Source organism: Canis lupus, chromosome 3 (assembly GCF_048164855.1).
Source record: "Canis lupus baileyi chromosome 3, mCanLup2.hap1, whole genome shotgun sequence".
NCBI lineage: Eukaryota > Metazoa > Chordata > Mammalia > Carnivora > Canidae > Canis > Canis lupus.
Window position 1 is genome coordinate 54,089,447 of NC_132840.1, and position 11,199 is coordinate 54,100,645.

Consider the following 11,199-nt stretch of genomic DNA (forward strand, 5'->3'; position numbering starts at 1 on the left):
AATAAGCCTTAGCATGTAGGACAACTGAGTTAACATGCTCCATTTGTCTAGAGGGAGTGAGGAGTAAATTCATAGAGCCCCTGTGGTCTCTGGCTGCTAGAGATGAGCTGCTGTCCAAAGACACCTGGCCGGCAGGCACACAGCTGCACTGGCCTCTGGTCCTGCTTTGCTTAGAATCACAAGGCGACCACATGACTCCTCAGGAGGCCCTGCTCATAGCCTCATATGGGAGAGACCACACATCTGTCTGAAACAGCTTATTTGTTGTTTATAAAACACAGATATAAGCCTATAAATGTCCAAACACGATGGGTATTCTGAGCAAAAAAGGTCCAAAGTTTATTCACACAGCAGGATAAACAGAGAAAGTTTACCTGAGCGTATTTTATTTTTTTATTACGAATTTTAAATTACATAGGTAATACATGAATACATCCTCCTTGTAAAAAGTAAAAAATTTCCGATAAGGCTAAATGAAGTCAGTTTTGAGAATGATACCACCCTCCGCCCCCTCGGTCTCCTCCCTGGCTGATTCATGCTGCTTTCATTCATTCTGTTTCCAATCCTCAGCACTGGATATGTTATCCCAAAAAATGACATTTCAGAGTGTCTCATGAGCTAACGCACACTGAGGCCATAAATACATTTCGTTGTGCAAAGAGAATGCTAAACAATGAGCCTGAGGATTTCTGGGGGGTGGGGGGAGATAAACAAAAACAACACTCAACCACCACTCTGTAAAGGTAAACAGGTAAATCAGACTAAAATTGGGAAGCGTTCTCCTTCTTGTAATTCATAATTCTGTCTGGAACTCTGCCTCTCCCTTTCAACATCATTTTGTCAGGATAGACATAAACCGTGCCAAAGGCCTGGCTGTCCGGAGCCGTCTCAATAACCCCTTCTAGGTTGATGTGGTGCACACCAAAAGGATCCTCAGAGTAGCCACCATCGTGAGTGTGACCGGCGAAGAAACACACCACACACTTGTGAGACCAAATGACTGCCAGGGCATCTCTGTAATTCCAGGCCAGGCACACACTGTCAGAGGCCTCTGGGTAAATGGGAAGATGGCCTGTTAGTTAAAGAGAAGAAAAGTTATGAGCCAACTAAGAAATATCTCTTTCATCAAAACAAATGGCTAAAAACTAGTACTTGGAAAAAAAAAAAAAAGGAGGGAGGCATTGCTACTTATTTCCAATAGACTAAGACCACAGAGAATCCATGTACGTGAGGAACTAGATCATCTACAGCCTCATCTCTGCAGCGTAGAGGGGGAGACAGTCTACGCACATGGGGAGAGGCCTCCATCTGGGCAGAACCCCTGAGATCCCTACAGCCTACAGCGTCCGAAGAGGCACGAGTGTCGGGAAAAACCAAGGCAGGCCCATGCAGAACGGTCCGCAAGGGTGGCCAGAAGCCAGGCAGATGCGATGCTGGAGTCCAGTCTCTTACACAGAAAGAAAGACCCCTAATTTAAGAACAGTGTAGGGATGAGTCATGGGTTATATGTCATTCATACAGACAGTGCTTTAAAACTGATTCATGCTGCTTTAAACACCTCCATGAGATCACATAGCCAGAGCCATTTTACAGATGAGAAAAGTGAGGTAAAGCAGGGACTATTTATCCTAGGTCCTGCAGGAGATACATGGAAGGAGAGGCGGGAGAATTTCGAATTCCTGACGCCAAGACACACAGGCGGTCATGTCATGTATCACTCTGGAGCACAGGCACAAAAGCTCACTCAGCTTTGCTTCTTCCCCTTAAATCACTTTCCTGTTTTATTACTATAAACGGTTATTTTTATTCTAAATTTTTATTATGAATATTTTTATTCTGTTTAATACCTATCAGTTTGTAATACAATTTAAAAAGGGGGGTGTTAACAGATTCCTAAAGAGTCAAAAGAGTCAGAAGAACTTAGCGTGGTCACAGGCGCGCACACACACACCCCACGGGTGTGTGCACACACGACCACTCCTGAAGCCATGATGAGGTCTCAGAGTCCACAGAGGCTGGTGACTCTCCAGATTGAGGCATGACTCTGGACTCCTCTGACACAGTGACCTGCTCCCCGTCCTTGAAATGCTGGACTGCCAGGACACCACCAGTCCCCCTTGTTTCCCTCCAACCTTGATGACCATGAATTATCACTCCCCTTGGTGGGCTGCTCATCTCCCCACTCCCTACTAGGAGGGCCTCAATGCTTGGTCCCTGGGCTGTGCTTCTCTGTTTACACCTAATGTGACCTAGTAATTACACCATCTCCAATGTCTCTGGCATTCTTTCCACTCCCACGTGTTTATACCCAGCCCAGACTTTCACTCTGCATTTCAGCCTCAAACATCCAAAGTGCTTACTTGATGTCTCCAATGATGCCTAACAGGCATCTGAAACTTAACCTTTTCACAGCCGAACTTTTGGACTCCCCACCCCACATCCCCTCTTGCTGCAACAAATAGCAAGGCCAGCCTTCTAACTGCATGGCCCAAACCCCAGAGGCAGAGGCAAAATGACCTCTCAATACCCAAAATGGAAGTCAAAGAGCAAAGGAGAACAACAACAACAACAAAAATTGCTATTAGCCATTTAAAACTCTGCTATAAAAAAAACTGTGATCAAGGGTTTCTTCATCAGGTGTCTGAGCTCACAGTGAAGGGAGTATGAATATAGGACATGGCTAACATCCACAGGGGGCATAAAAGGAAATGAAAGAAATCCAGGACAGGGTGGGAAAGGAGATGGGGTGGACTCCAGTCTCAGCCAAAAGCAGGAACTACCGACAGAACTGTGTCATTTATCTCAGTCTCCTGAGCTTCAGGATGAAAGGGTTGACGGTATGACCCGTAGGTCCCTCTCAGCTCCAGTATTCTCTGAAGCGACCAAACAGCAGAGACAAGTGAAGTGTCCCGATTTTTAAGACCACCTACTGAAGAGCCAATGTCACATCACGCCAATAACCCCAGGGCACCCTGTTTTCTCTGAGTGTCGGATGACACTTGGTACTCCCATGGCAGCATAGACACTCTCACTCCACCTACACGTTTTCTCCACTTCGGTGAAAGAGTCACGACTATTTATGGAGGTGTACTTTTAGATCATCAGCTATCAAAATAGCTTGTCATCTTCAAGGGGTTTTCATGTTCCTAATTCCATTTGGTGCAATCCAGAGAAAAACAGTAGCTTGTAAGTTCAAACACTTACCCAGACTCACACAGCGCACAGAAACAAATGCATACGGAACAGTCCCCTGCCCTGGGGACCCCGGGCACAGGCAGCTCAGCCATTATGCCACATCAATTCTACACCTAGGATCTAAACTCCATGCGCAAACCAAGTACACCAGCCACACTGCAAATCCAGAATTCAGTTCTCCATGTGCGTGCATGTGGGCACACACGTGTGCACACATCTGTAGCTGAGCGTGTATTAAGTACCTCCTGATTGCCACAACCTGTGATGACAGCCCGTCTGCAAGAAGATTCTAGGTGGAAATAACATCAATCTCATTTCCTCACAGGCATGTGGCAGACAGTCCAGAACTGAAGTACCCACTGCCAGCAGCGTCTCTAATGCTCATGCCATTACCAGCTCTGGTTCCACCAGACAGCTGAGGCCTCTGGCTGATGGCCACTGTGCTGAGCAGCAGGTCTCCTGAGGCTGAGGTCTGGAATGGGGCCTGGCCTGAATTTCCCACTCACATATTATAGTCGACCCATGAACAAAGGTTCGAACTGCGCGGGTCCACTTATCCACATGATTTTACAATAAATACAGTGAATGCATTTTCTCTTCCTTACGATTTTCTTAGTAACATTTTCTTTTCTCTGCCTCACTTATTTAAGAAGATAGTATACGATACACATAACATACAAAACATGTGCCAATCCACCATCATCAGTAAGGCTTCCAACCAAGAGTAGGCCATCTGTAGTCAAGTTCCTAGGGAGTCACAAGTTATCCATGGATTTTCGACTGTGGGGGGGGCAGTGCCCCTGACCCGCATGCTGTCCAAGGGTCAAGTGTACTACAAAAATGACCCCAGGTGCTGAAATTCTCCTTGGAAACCTAAAAGGCCATCTCACAGGCCCTAACATACAGCAAGATGTTTTCCCTACTTTATAGTCCTTTCCTGACTGGATTGTACACGTCGATCTTATACTCAGGTTCTCCATAAAGAAAGGAAGGTATTCATCTGACAGCAAGAAAAATATTATTAGGGGATCCCTGGGTGGCTCAGCGGTTTGGCGCCTGCCTTTGGCCCAGGGCACGATCCTGGAGTCCCAGGATCGAGTCCCACGTCAGGCTCCCAGCATGGAGCCTGCTTCTCCCTCCTCTCTCTCTCTGTCTCTTTCTATGTCTATCATAAGTAAATAAATAAATCTTTAAAAAAAAAGTAATTTAAAAAAAGGAAAAATATTATTAGGTATACCTTCAAACCTCACTTTCCCATTCTCTAAATGCTGGCATAATCAAGTAATATAAATACTTACTCACAATCACCACCTTTTCCTGGTTTGTGTCAGAGAACGTAAGAACTTCATTCAACCAGTTAAGCTGCTCTTGGCTGAATCCTCCATTAAACTGGACAAACTGGGGCTCAGAGAGTCCTGAAATGAACGCAGTACATCAGACACATCAGCTCTTACCTCCTCTGGGCATGCACACTTGGCTAACATGGGGACACTTGTACTTTTCTGTAGGAAAATGTGGCAGCACTTGACTTAAATAGGAAATGACAAGAATTGAGAGCAACATACAGATAAATTGCCCATATCCCACTTGTCTGCTAACCTTGCTAGCTCCGCGTTACATTGAACACCAAACACAGGCTCCTGACTGTGTCCACGGAGACAATCACCTTGCACCCCATTGGCCATTTCCTGTGTCCTTTAATGATGCCAGGGTGTCACTGTACTCAGTACCTTTCCATCTGTCCCCCTCTCTGTCCTGAACACTCCACCCATCCCACACTTCCCAAGGACAACCTCAATGTCCTTCCAAGCATTTAAGTTTCTGCTTCAATGTTTTTCCTCCCTGGAGAGGCCACCTCTGACCAGCTAAGCTAAAACACTATCCTGAGTCCTTGTCTTTAACATTACACATAATTTTCCTGGCAGCATTTATTGCTGTGGACATAATTCTGTTTGTTTTTGGTTTGTCCTGCCCACCTACTTCTCTTGCTTCCTCCACTCCACCCATCCCATTAAAAAAAAAAAAAAAAAAAAAACCCATCCACAAAGGTGACACTGTCAGCATTACTTCTGGCTCTGAAGAGCTAGCCCTGGAAAAAGGGACTGGCCCAGAGCAGGCTTTCAGATACCCGTTAAATGAATGAATCTTGAACCAGCTGCAACCAATCCATGCGCCGTGAGGCCTGTGAGAAATCCTGCCCCTGAACGACAGCGACAATATACTTTTACCTTAATCATCCATCTTCCTGCTGAATAAAAGGTAGCTGAAGAATGTAAAGACAATGTATTAGATTCTCAGCTCAAAGGAATAATTCACCTTGCGGACTATTCAACTCCGAATTAGGATTGTGCTCCCTCAGTATCTTCAGACACTGCTGGTATTTTGGAGAGGACTGATCCACGCCTAAGACACTCAAGTCGTAAGCATCCAGTAAAATGAACCGGAAGTGAGGGAACGGGACAAAGTGATAGGCATAGTAATCCTCCGAAGGCACAGTCTCAGGGTGATGCACAATCTGGTCTTCTAAAAACTTTGTGTTAAGTTTAGAATTCATCAGGTAGTTTCTGCTGAAGTTATAGAACTCATGGTTCCCCCACGTGTGGTGAACTGGGACTTTAAGCATCTGGAAAGTGTTCATAACAAGTTCTAGCGACTTCTCGGAGGCTTTATACTGTGCGTTGTATCCATCAATGATATCTCCAAGCTGAAGCACACAGCGGGGTAGGCGGCCCTCTGTATTCCAGTGTTCGATGGCACCCCGCAAGTGAAGAAGACTATGTCTGTAGTACCTCCGCCTGTTTCCTTGGAAATTATAGCCATCTTCTAAATCAGCATATTGAATGTCTGCTATTACCCCAAAGGAGAAGAGAAGCTCTGAATTCTCACTCAGGGTTCCAGGCTTATCGTCCATAACCTCCAAACAGCTTTCTAGATAAATGAGATGAAGGAAAAAAACGTTATAATGCTATAAACATTTTACTTTTCCAAATGGGCCGAAGAGGATGGTAAAGTATTAATAATAAAGAGAGAAACACATGAGCCTTCAAGTCCAATTGTCCTGGAGACAAAGTACCAAGTCCTTGAAACAGTTTAGCCCTCTCCTCTGTAAAATAACCTCTATTCTTCAGAAGAGAAACAATTTACAAAAAAAGGTATTATCCTATTATTGAACAGGCATTCTAAATCCAGGAAAGTCAAATTCACATCTGGTAGAACTTGTGATTTTTAAGAAATCTACACTAGTTTTTTTACACATACACACAGTACTTTCTTCCACAAACACAAAAAATAATTCTATCACAACCTCAGGATTTTTATAGAAAGTTACATATTACACTTGTTCATTGTACTTTGGCTAGGTTCCTGTTACAGGTTATTTTGTGTCAGGCCGGATCTTTTCTCTTCTTTGGCGTGTAGGTTGCTTGAAAGAACTTGCTCATATTTTCTATCTGGAATAACAGGGGGAAGAGATGAAGAAAGGAGAGGAATCATTTTAAATAAAGAAACTAAATCCAGCACAAAAACTAGCTATAATATTGATGTGATGATCTTCATTTCTGAGAAATGGTTCTTGGTTATTCAACAGCTGGATTCGAATTTGAACCAGCTTTTTTTTAAACATGAATATTAACTACCCTCACAACCAAAATGGAAAATACATCATCTTTTCTTCTCACATGTGATCTGTGCCCTGCCACACTAGCCGAGAACAAAGGAGTTAGACCTGAAAATCTATTATTTTATTAGATTATTTACAATCTAAATTTATAACCATTTGTAATGCCTCAAAAGAGCCAAAACCACTAAGAATTAAATTAAAAACCAAAGGCCATGACCCTAAAGAATCAACTACTCTTACTATAAAGTCTATGGCAATAGACTGCACCATGGCATCTAAGTTTATTAAAGCTCCTTGTTTCTAAAACAACTTCATGTGGAATTTCTAAAATTACTTTCAGACTCCTGGTCTCCAGCGGCCCCTACCGCTACTGAGTTCTCTTTAATCATCTGCAGACGTGTGAAATCCTAGCTGACAGAGGGCTGCTGTCCGAGGTGGGGGTGACAACTCCACAGCCCATAAGGGAGCCAGACTTTAATTTGAGAATCAGAGGTCTCTTTTCATTCTGAAATCACTGTCACTAAAGGACACACATTCTATGTGATCCACCCAATTACTTTCCTTTCTTCCTTAATTGGATTGGGTAGAACTAGCCCTAACACAGGTATAAAGCAGCACTAGAAAAAGGCTAGAAATCCTGAAGAGCAGCTTGGTGTTCTAACACTTTTTTTTTTTTTTTCATTTGCTCGTTTCCTTCTGCAGTCCCCATCCGAAAACCCCAGTAGATACCAGGGCAGCTATTATGTGTGCAGGGTGGGGGAGATCATCTGATTTGAAGGGTGGAGAACTCAGATACATAAAATATCAAATTCATCTAAGTTAATGAAAATCTGTAGTCTTACTTGGTTTCAAATATTTGTGATTCAAAATACAGATTAGTAGGAGAATCCAAACAGAAGATAACTGGGTACATGTTATCACTGGAACATGATTACCAGAGCTTAAGAGAAAGCAGATTCTGGGGAGGCTTTTATCCCTTGCCAAATGTGCTTGTTTGTTTTTGTCTTTAAACTTAGAGGCTGTAGGGACGCCTGGGTGGCTCAGTGGCTGAGCACCTGCCTTCATTCAGCTCAGGTCATGATCTCGGAGTCCAGGCATCGAGTCCAACGTAGGGCTCCCCATGGGGAGCCTGATTCTCCCTCTGCCTATGTCTCTGCCTGTGTCTCTCATGAATAAATAAATCTTTAAAAATAAATAAATAAACTCAGAGGCTATAAGGTGATGATCTGTATGGCGGATCTCCCAGAGGGAGCTTTTAGTGATCTTCTAGGAGAAGCCATTATTTTTGCCTGCCTAGTTAGTATTCATTTCCTATTCTTCTGGTAATAGCAGCCCTAGTCTCTCTAGGCATCCACACAAATCCCTGCATTGCTGCATGTGCTATGACCTTTACCCCCTGGCTATGCACGTGTCTGAAAAGCACACACATGACCCCGGCCTGGCCTGTAAGTGCCCAGTTTCCCTCTGATCAGTTGGAAGTAAGCATATCACCCTGAGCATTAGCGCAGGGGCTTTTGCTGCAACCACATTTGTGAAGCTGACAACGAAGGCCAGAACTGCTGGGGAAGGTTACCTGAGAAGAAGCCCAACCTGGAAGGAAGCACATTTGAATGATGCAAAGAAGTCAAGTCCTGGAAACATCAGTTGAATACTGGGATCCACCTGTTCCTGCTAGAACTACTCTTGGTCATTCAATTCCATCAGCCATTACATTCTCCTCTGAGGGCTCAGTTGGTTAAGTGTCCGATTCTTGGTTCGACTCAGGTCATGATCTCAGGAGCCCCCTCGGCGTTCGGCACAGAGCTCGCTTAGGATTCTCTCTCCCTCTCTCTCTCTGTCCCTCCCACCCTCATGCTCACACACTCCCTCTCCCTCTCTCAAATAAATAAATAAATAAATAAATAAATAAATAAATAAATTTTCCTCTGAATCTAGTCAAATTGAACTGGCTCTAAGATTCCTGTCATGTTATATGAAAAGTCCCATCAGATACACCTTTCACTGGAATACAGTTCAATTTAGAGAAGAAACTCAAGGGTAAACTAAGATTTGCCAACTTTTTCAAGAAAATTAAGCAATGTGCAGGGAAGCAGTGAGGGCCACACACTTCAAAACAGTAATGTGTTCTGGGGGAAGAAAAGAGATCAGAAATGTCCAAGACATACAGCAGGGAACATACAGTTTTACAAAATAAAGACATACTTTTAAACACAGAAATGCAAACTGATACTGCCATCTGTTAAAGATGTGAAGCAAGCAGGAGAGACAAGGCTACGTGTAAGGAAAGACTATTAGGATCAGAAGTAAGTCAGGCGGGTCCAAAAAACCCCAGTGGGCAGGGAACTGACTCTATCCACTAGTTCATGCCTTTTGTCTCTTATTGTATGGTTCTGGGAGGTGCCAGGGAGCTCAAAAAGACTGTCCTGGTGGACAGAGAGGAAAAAGAAAACCCAGACACCTCCAATGAGGAAATGCAGAATTAATAAACGTGCCAATGCCATGGGACTTTGTCAAAATACCCTGCATCCTCCACCAGATACACACACAGAGTGGGTGAGTGGAGGATGACTGCTGAAGCCGATAATGGGCACGTGAGGTTTGCGCTCTCTTGCTTTTCTGCATGTTTCTAAATGTCTATGAAGTTTTTAAAAAGTTTAGAGAAGAAAAAAGTCTGGACAAATCAAAAGATCCAAGGAAATAATGTGCTCTTGAAAAGAAAGGAAAATCCCGAGTTTTAAGTGAGGTTTATTCTAAAAGTTTGGAGTGCACCGTTATTTGTGAAGTTACCTAGGTTTTACTTAAGAGGCAGGAGGATGGCTGCTGAAAGCTTTGAAATTGGAAGACCTGAAAGTGACCTGCAGTCCCAGGTTTTCCTAAAGGGAAATAACTCTCATGGGCACTTGTGAGATTCAACTAATGTATTTTTAATTACCTGAAAATATATCTGCCTAGTGAATCTCAAGATAACCAAAACAACAAACCAAAACATTTTATAGAACAAAATAGAGTAGAAAATTTGTATGACTGACATAATTAACACACAGTGGAGCAATGAGAAAGATGAACAAAATTTTTAGATGTTCACTGCCTGAAGGAGGAAGGTATTTTTGTGTCTTTTTGGCAATTGGGGGAAAAACTTCTCCCAGGGCGGGGAAATAGCCACCGAAACAGGCAAGTAGGAGAACCCTCACCCACGGGAAACCTCAGGGCAGAAAAATTAGTTTGAGAAGGATCTGAAGTGCGGAACCTGGGACACCTGGGGGGGCTCAGTGGCTGAGCGTCTGCCTTCGGCTCGGGGCGTGACCCTGGGGTCCTGGGATCGAGTCCAGCATCCAGCTCCCTGCAGGGAGCCTGCTTCTCCCTCTGCCTGTGTCTCTGCCTCTCTCTGTGTCTTTCCTGAATAAATTTAAAAAAAAAAGTGCAGAACTTCCAGAAAATCCCAGTTCAACTCGGGAATGAAGAAATGCGGGTATCAGCAGAGTCCAGCCTGACTGTGGAGGGAGGAGCACACTCACTCGGCGAGTTATGCCGGCTGCACACCCACACGCAGTGGGGCACGCGGGGGCTTCTGCTCGGGGCAAGCTCCCTGAGACAAGGCAGGCAGGAGCAGAATCTGAAGTCAAGGAGGAGAAGTAGAAGGGTTTTTCTTTGCCCCCGCCCCACGTGTTTTTCTGTTTTGGCAATCCAGCGCGGAGGTGGGCAGGGCACGGGAGGCCTTAGGGGTGCAGACACCGGGATGGAAACACAGGCAAAGAGGCCGCGTGTGCACAAGCTGCAGCTGCAGCAGCCCGCGAGGATGCTCGGGGCCCGCGAGGACGGCTGGGCTGTCCCCGGCCTGGCGCCAGGCGCGGTCCCAGGGAGGACGTCATCCGCACACCTGAAGCCCGGCCAGCCCGGCGCCAGAGGTGCCCCGAGGTCGCCGGGGGGTGCGAGGTTCGCTCCGAGCCGACGCACCGAGAGCGCACACTCGGCGCCGCGCTCACCGCCCCAGCCCGCCCAGGGCCAGCCCCGGGAGTAAGCCCCGGACGCCGAGTGCAACGGGCCGGCCCGCACCCCAGGACCGATGCAGCGGGGGCCGCGCGGCTGGGGGTGCTGCCCGGGCGGTCCGCGCCCGCGCCCGCGCCCGCGCCCGCGCCCGAGCCCGCCGCAGCCGCCCGCGCCCGCCCACGCCCGCGCCCGCCCGCGCCGCCAAGCCCCCGCCCAGCCGCGGCCGGACCCGCCTCCGCCGCGAGGAACCACCTACCGCGCGCCGGCTCCGCGGCCGCGGGCTCCCTGGCTACCGGCTGGGCGACCTCGCCACCAGCGAGCCGAGCGGAAAGAGCGGCCCCCTGCGACTTCCGGAGGAAGTGGCCGCGGCGCCGGAAGTCGGGGGGCGGGCCCGAGGA

General features: G+C 46.4%; 1 protein-coding gene across 2 annotated transcripts; it reads right to left on the reverse strand.

The window, feature by feature from the left end:
• Positions 1-315: 315 nt before the first annotated feature.
• ADPRM (ADP-ribose/CDP-alcohol diphosphatase, manganese dependent) lies at positions 316-11,199 on the reverse strand. 2 transcript variants are annotated; one of them, XM_072821115.1, is made up of 4 exons: positions 11,058-11,199; positions 5,512-6,123; positions 4,498-4,610; positions 316-1,072 (listed from the first exon to the last, which is right to left on the reverse strand). In XM_072821115.1, exons 2-4 carry the CDS (start codon positions 6,104-6,106, stop codon positions 902-904), a joined length of 879 nt encoding a protein of 292 aa, XP_072677216.1. In that variant the 5' UTR covers positions 6,107-6,123; positions 11,058-11,199; the 3' UTR covers positions 316-901. The 2 variants fall into 2 exon arrangements, with proteins under 2 accessions (XP_072677216.1, XP_072677215.1); XM_072821114.1 differs by having other exon boundaries at positions 4,494-4,610.

What these genes read in the sequence shown, in the direction of transcription:
- ADPRM (XM_072821114.1), bottom strand. Translation starts at nt 6,106, where the DNA reads ATGGACGATAAGCCTGGAACCCTGAGTGAGAATTCAGAGCTTCTCTTC. An exon ending in GGAGTTGAATAGTCCGCAAG is followed by an intron (nt 4,611 to 5,511) that starts GTGAATTATTCC and finishes CGTTCATTTCAG; the next exon opens with GACTCTCTGAGCCCCAGTTT. An exon ending in GGAAAAGGTGGTGATTGTGA is followed by an intron (nt 1,073 to 4,493) that starts GTAAGTATTTAT and finishes TTTAACTAACAG; the next exon opens with GCCATCTTCCCATTTACCCA.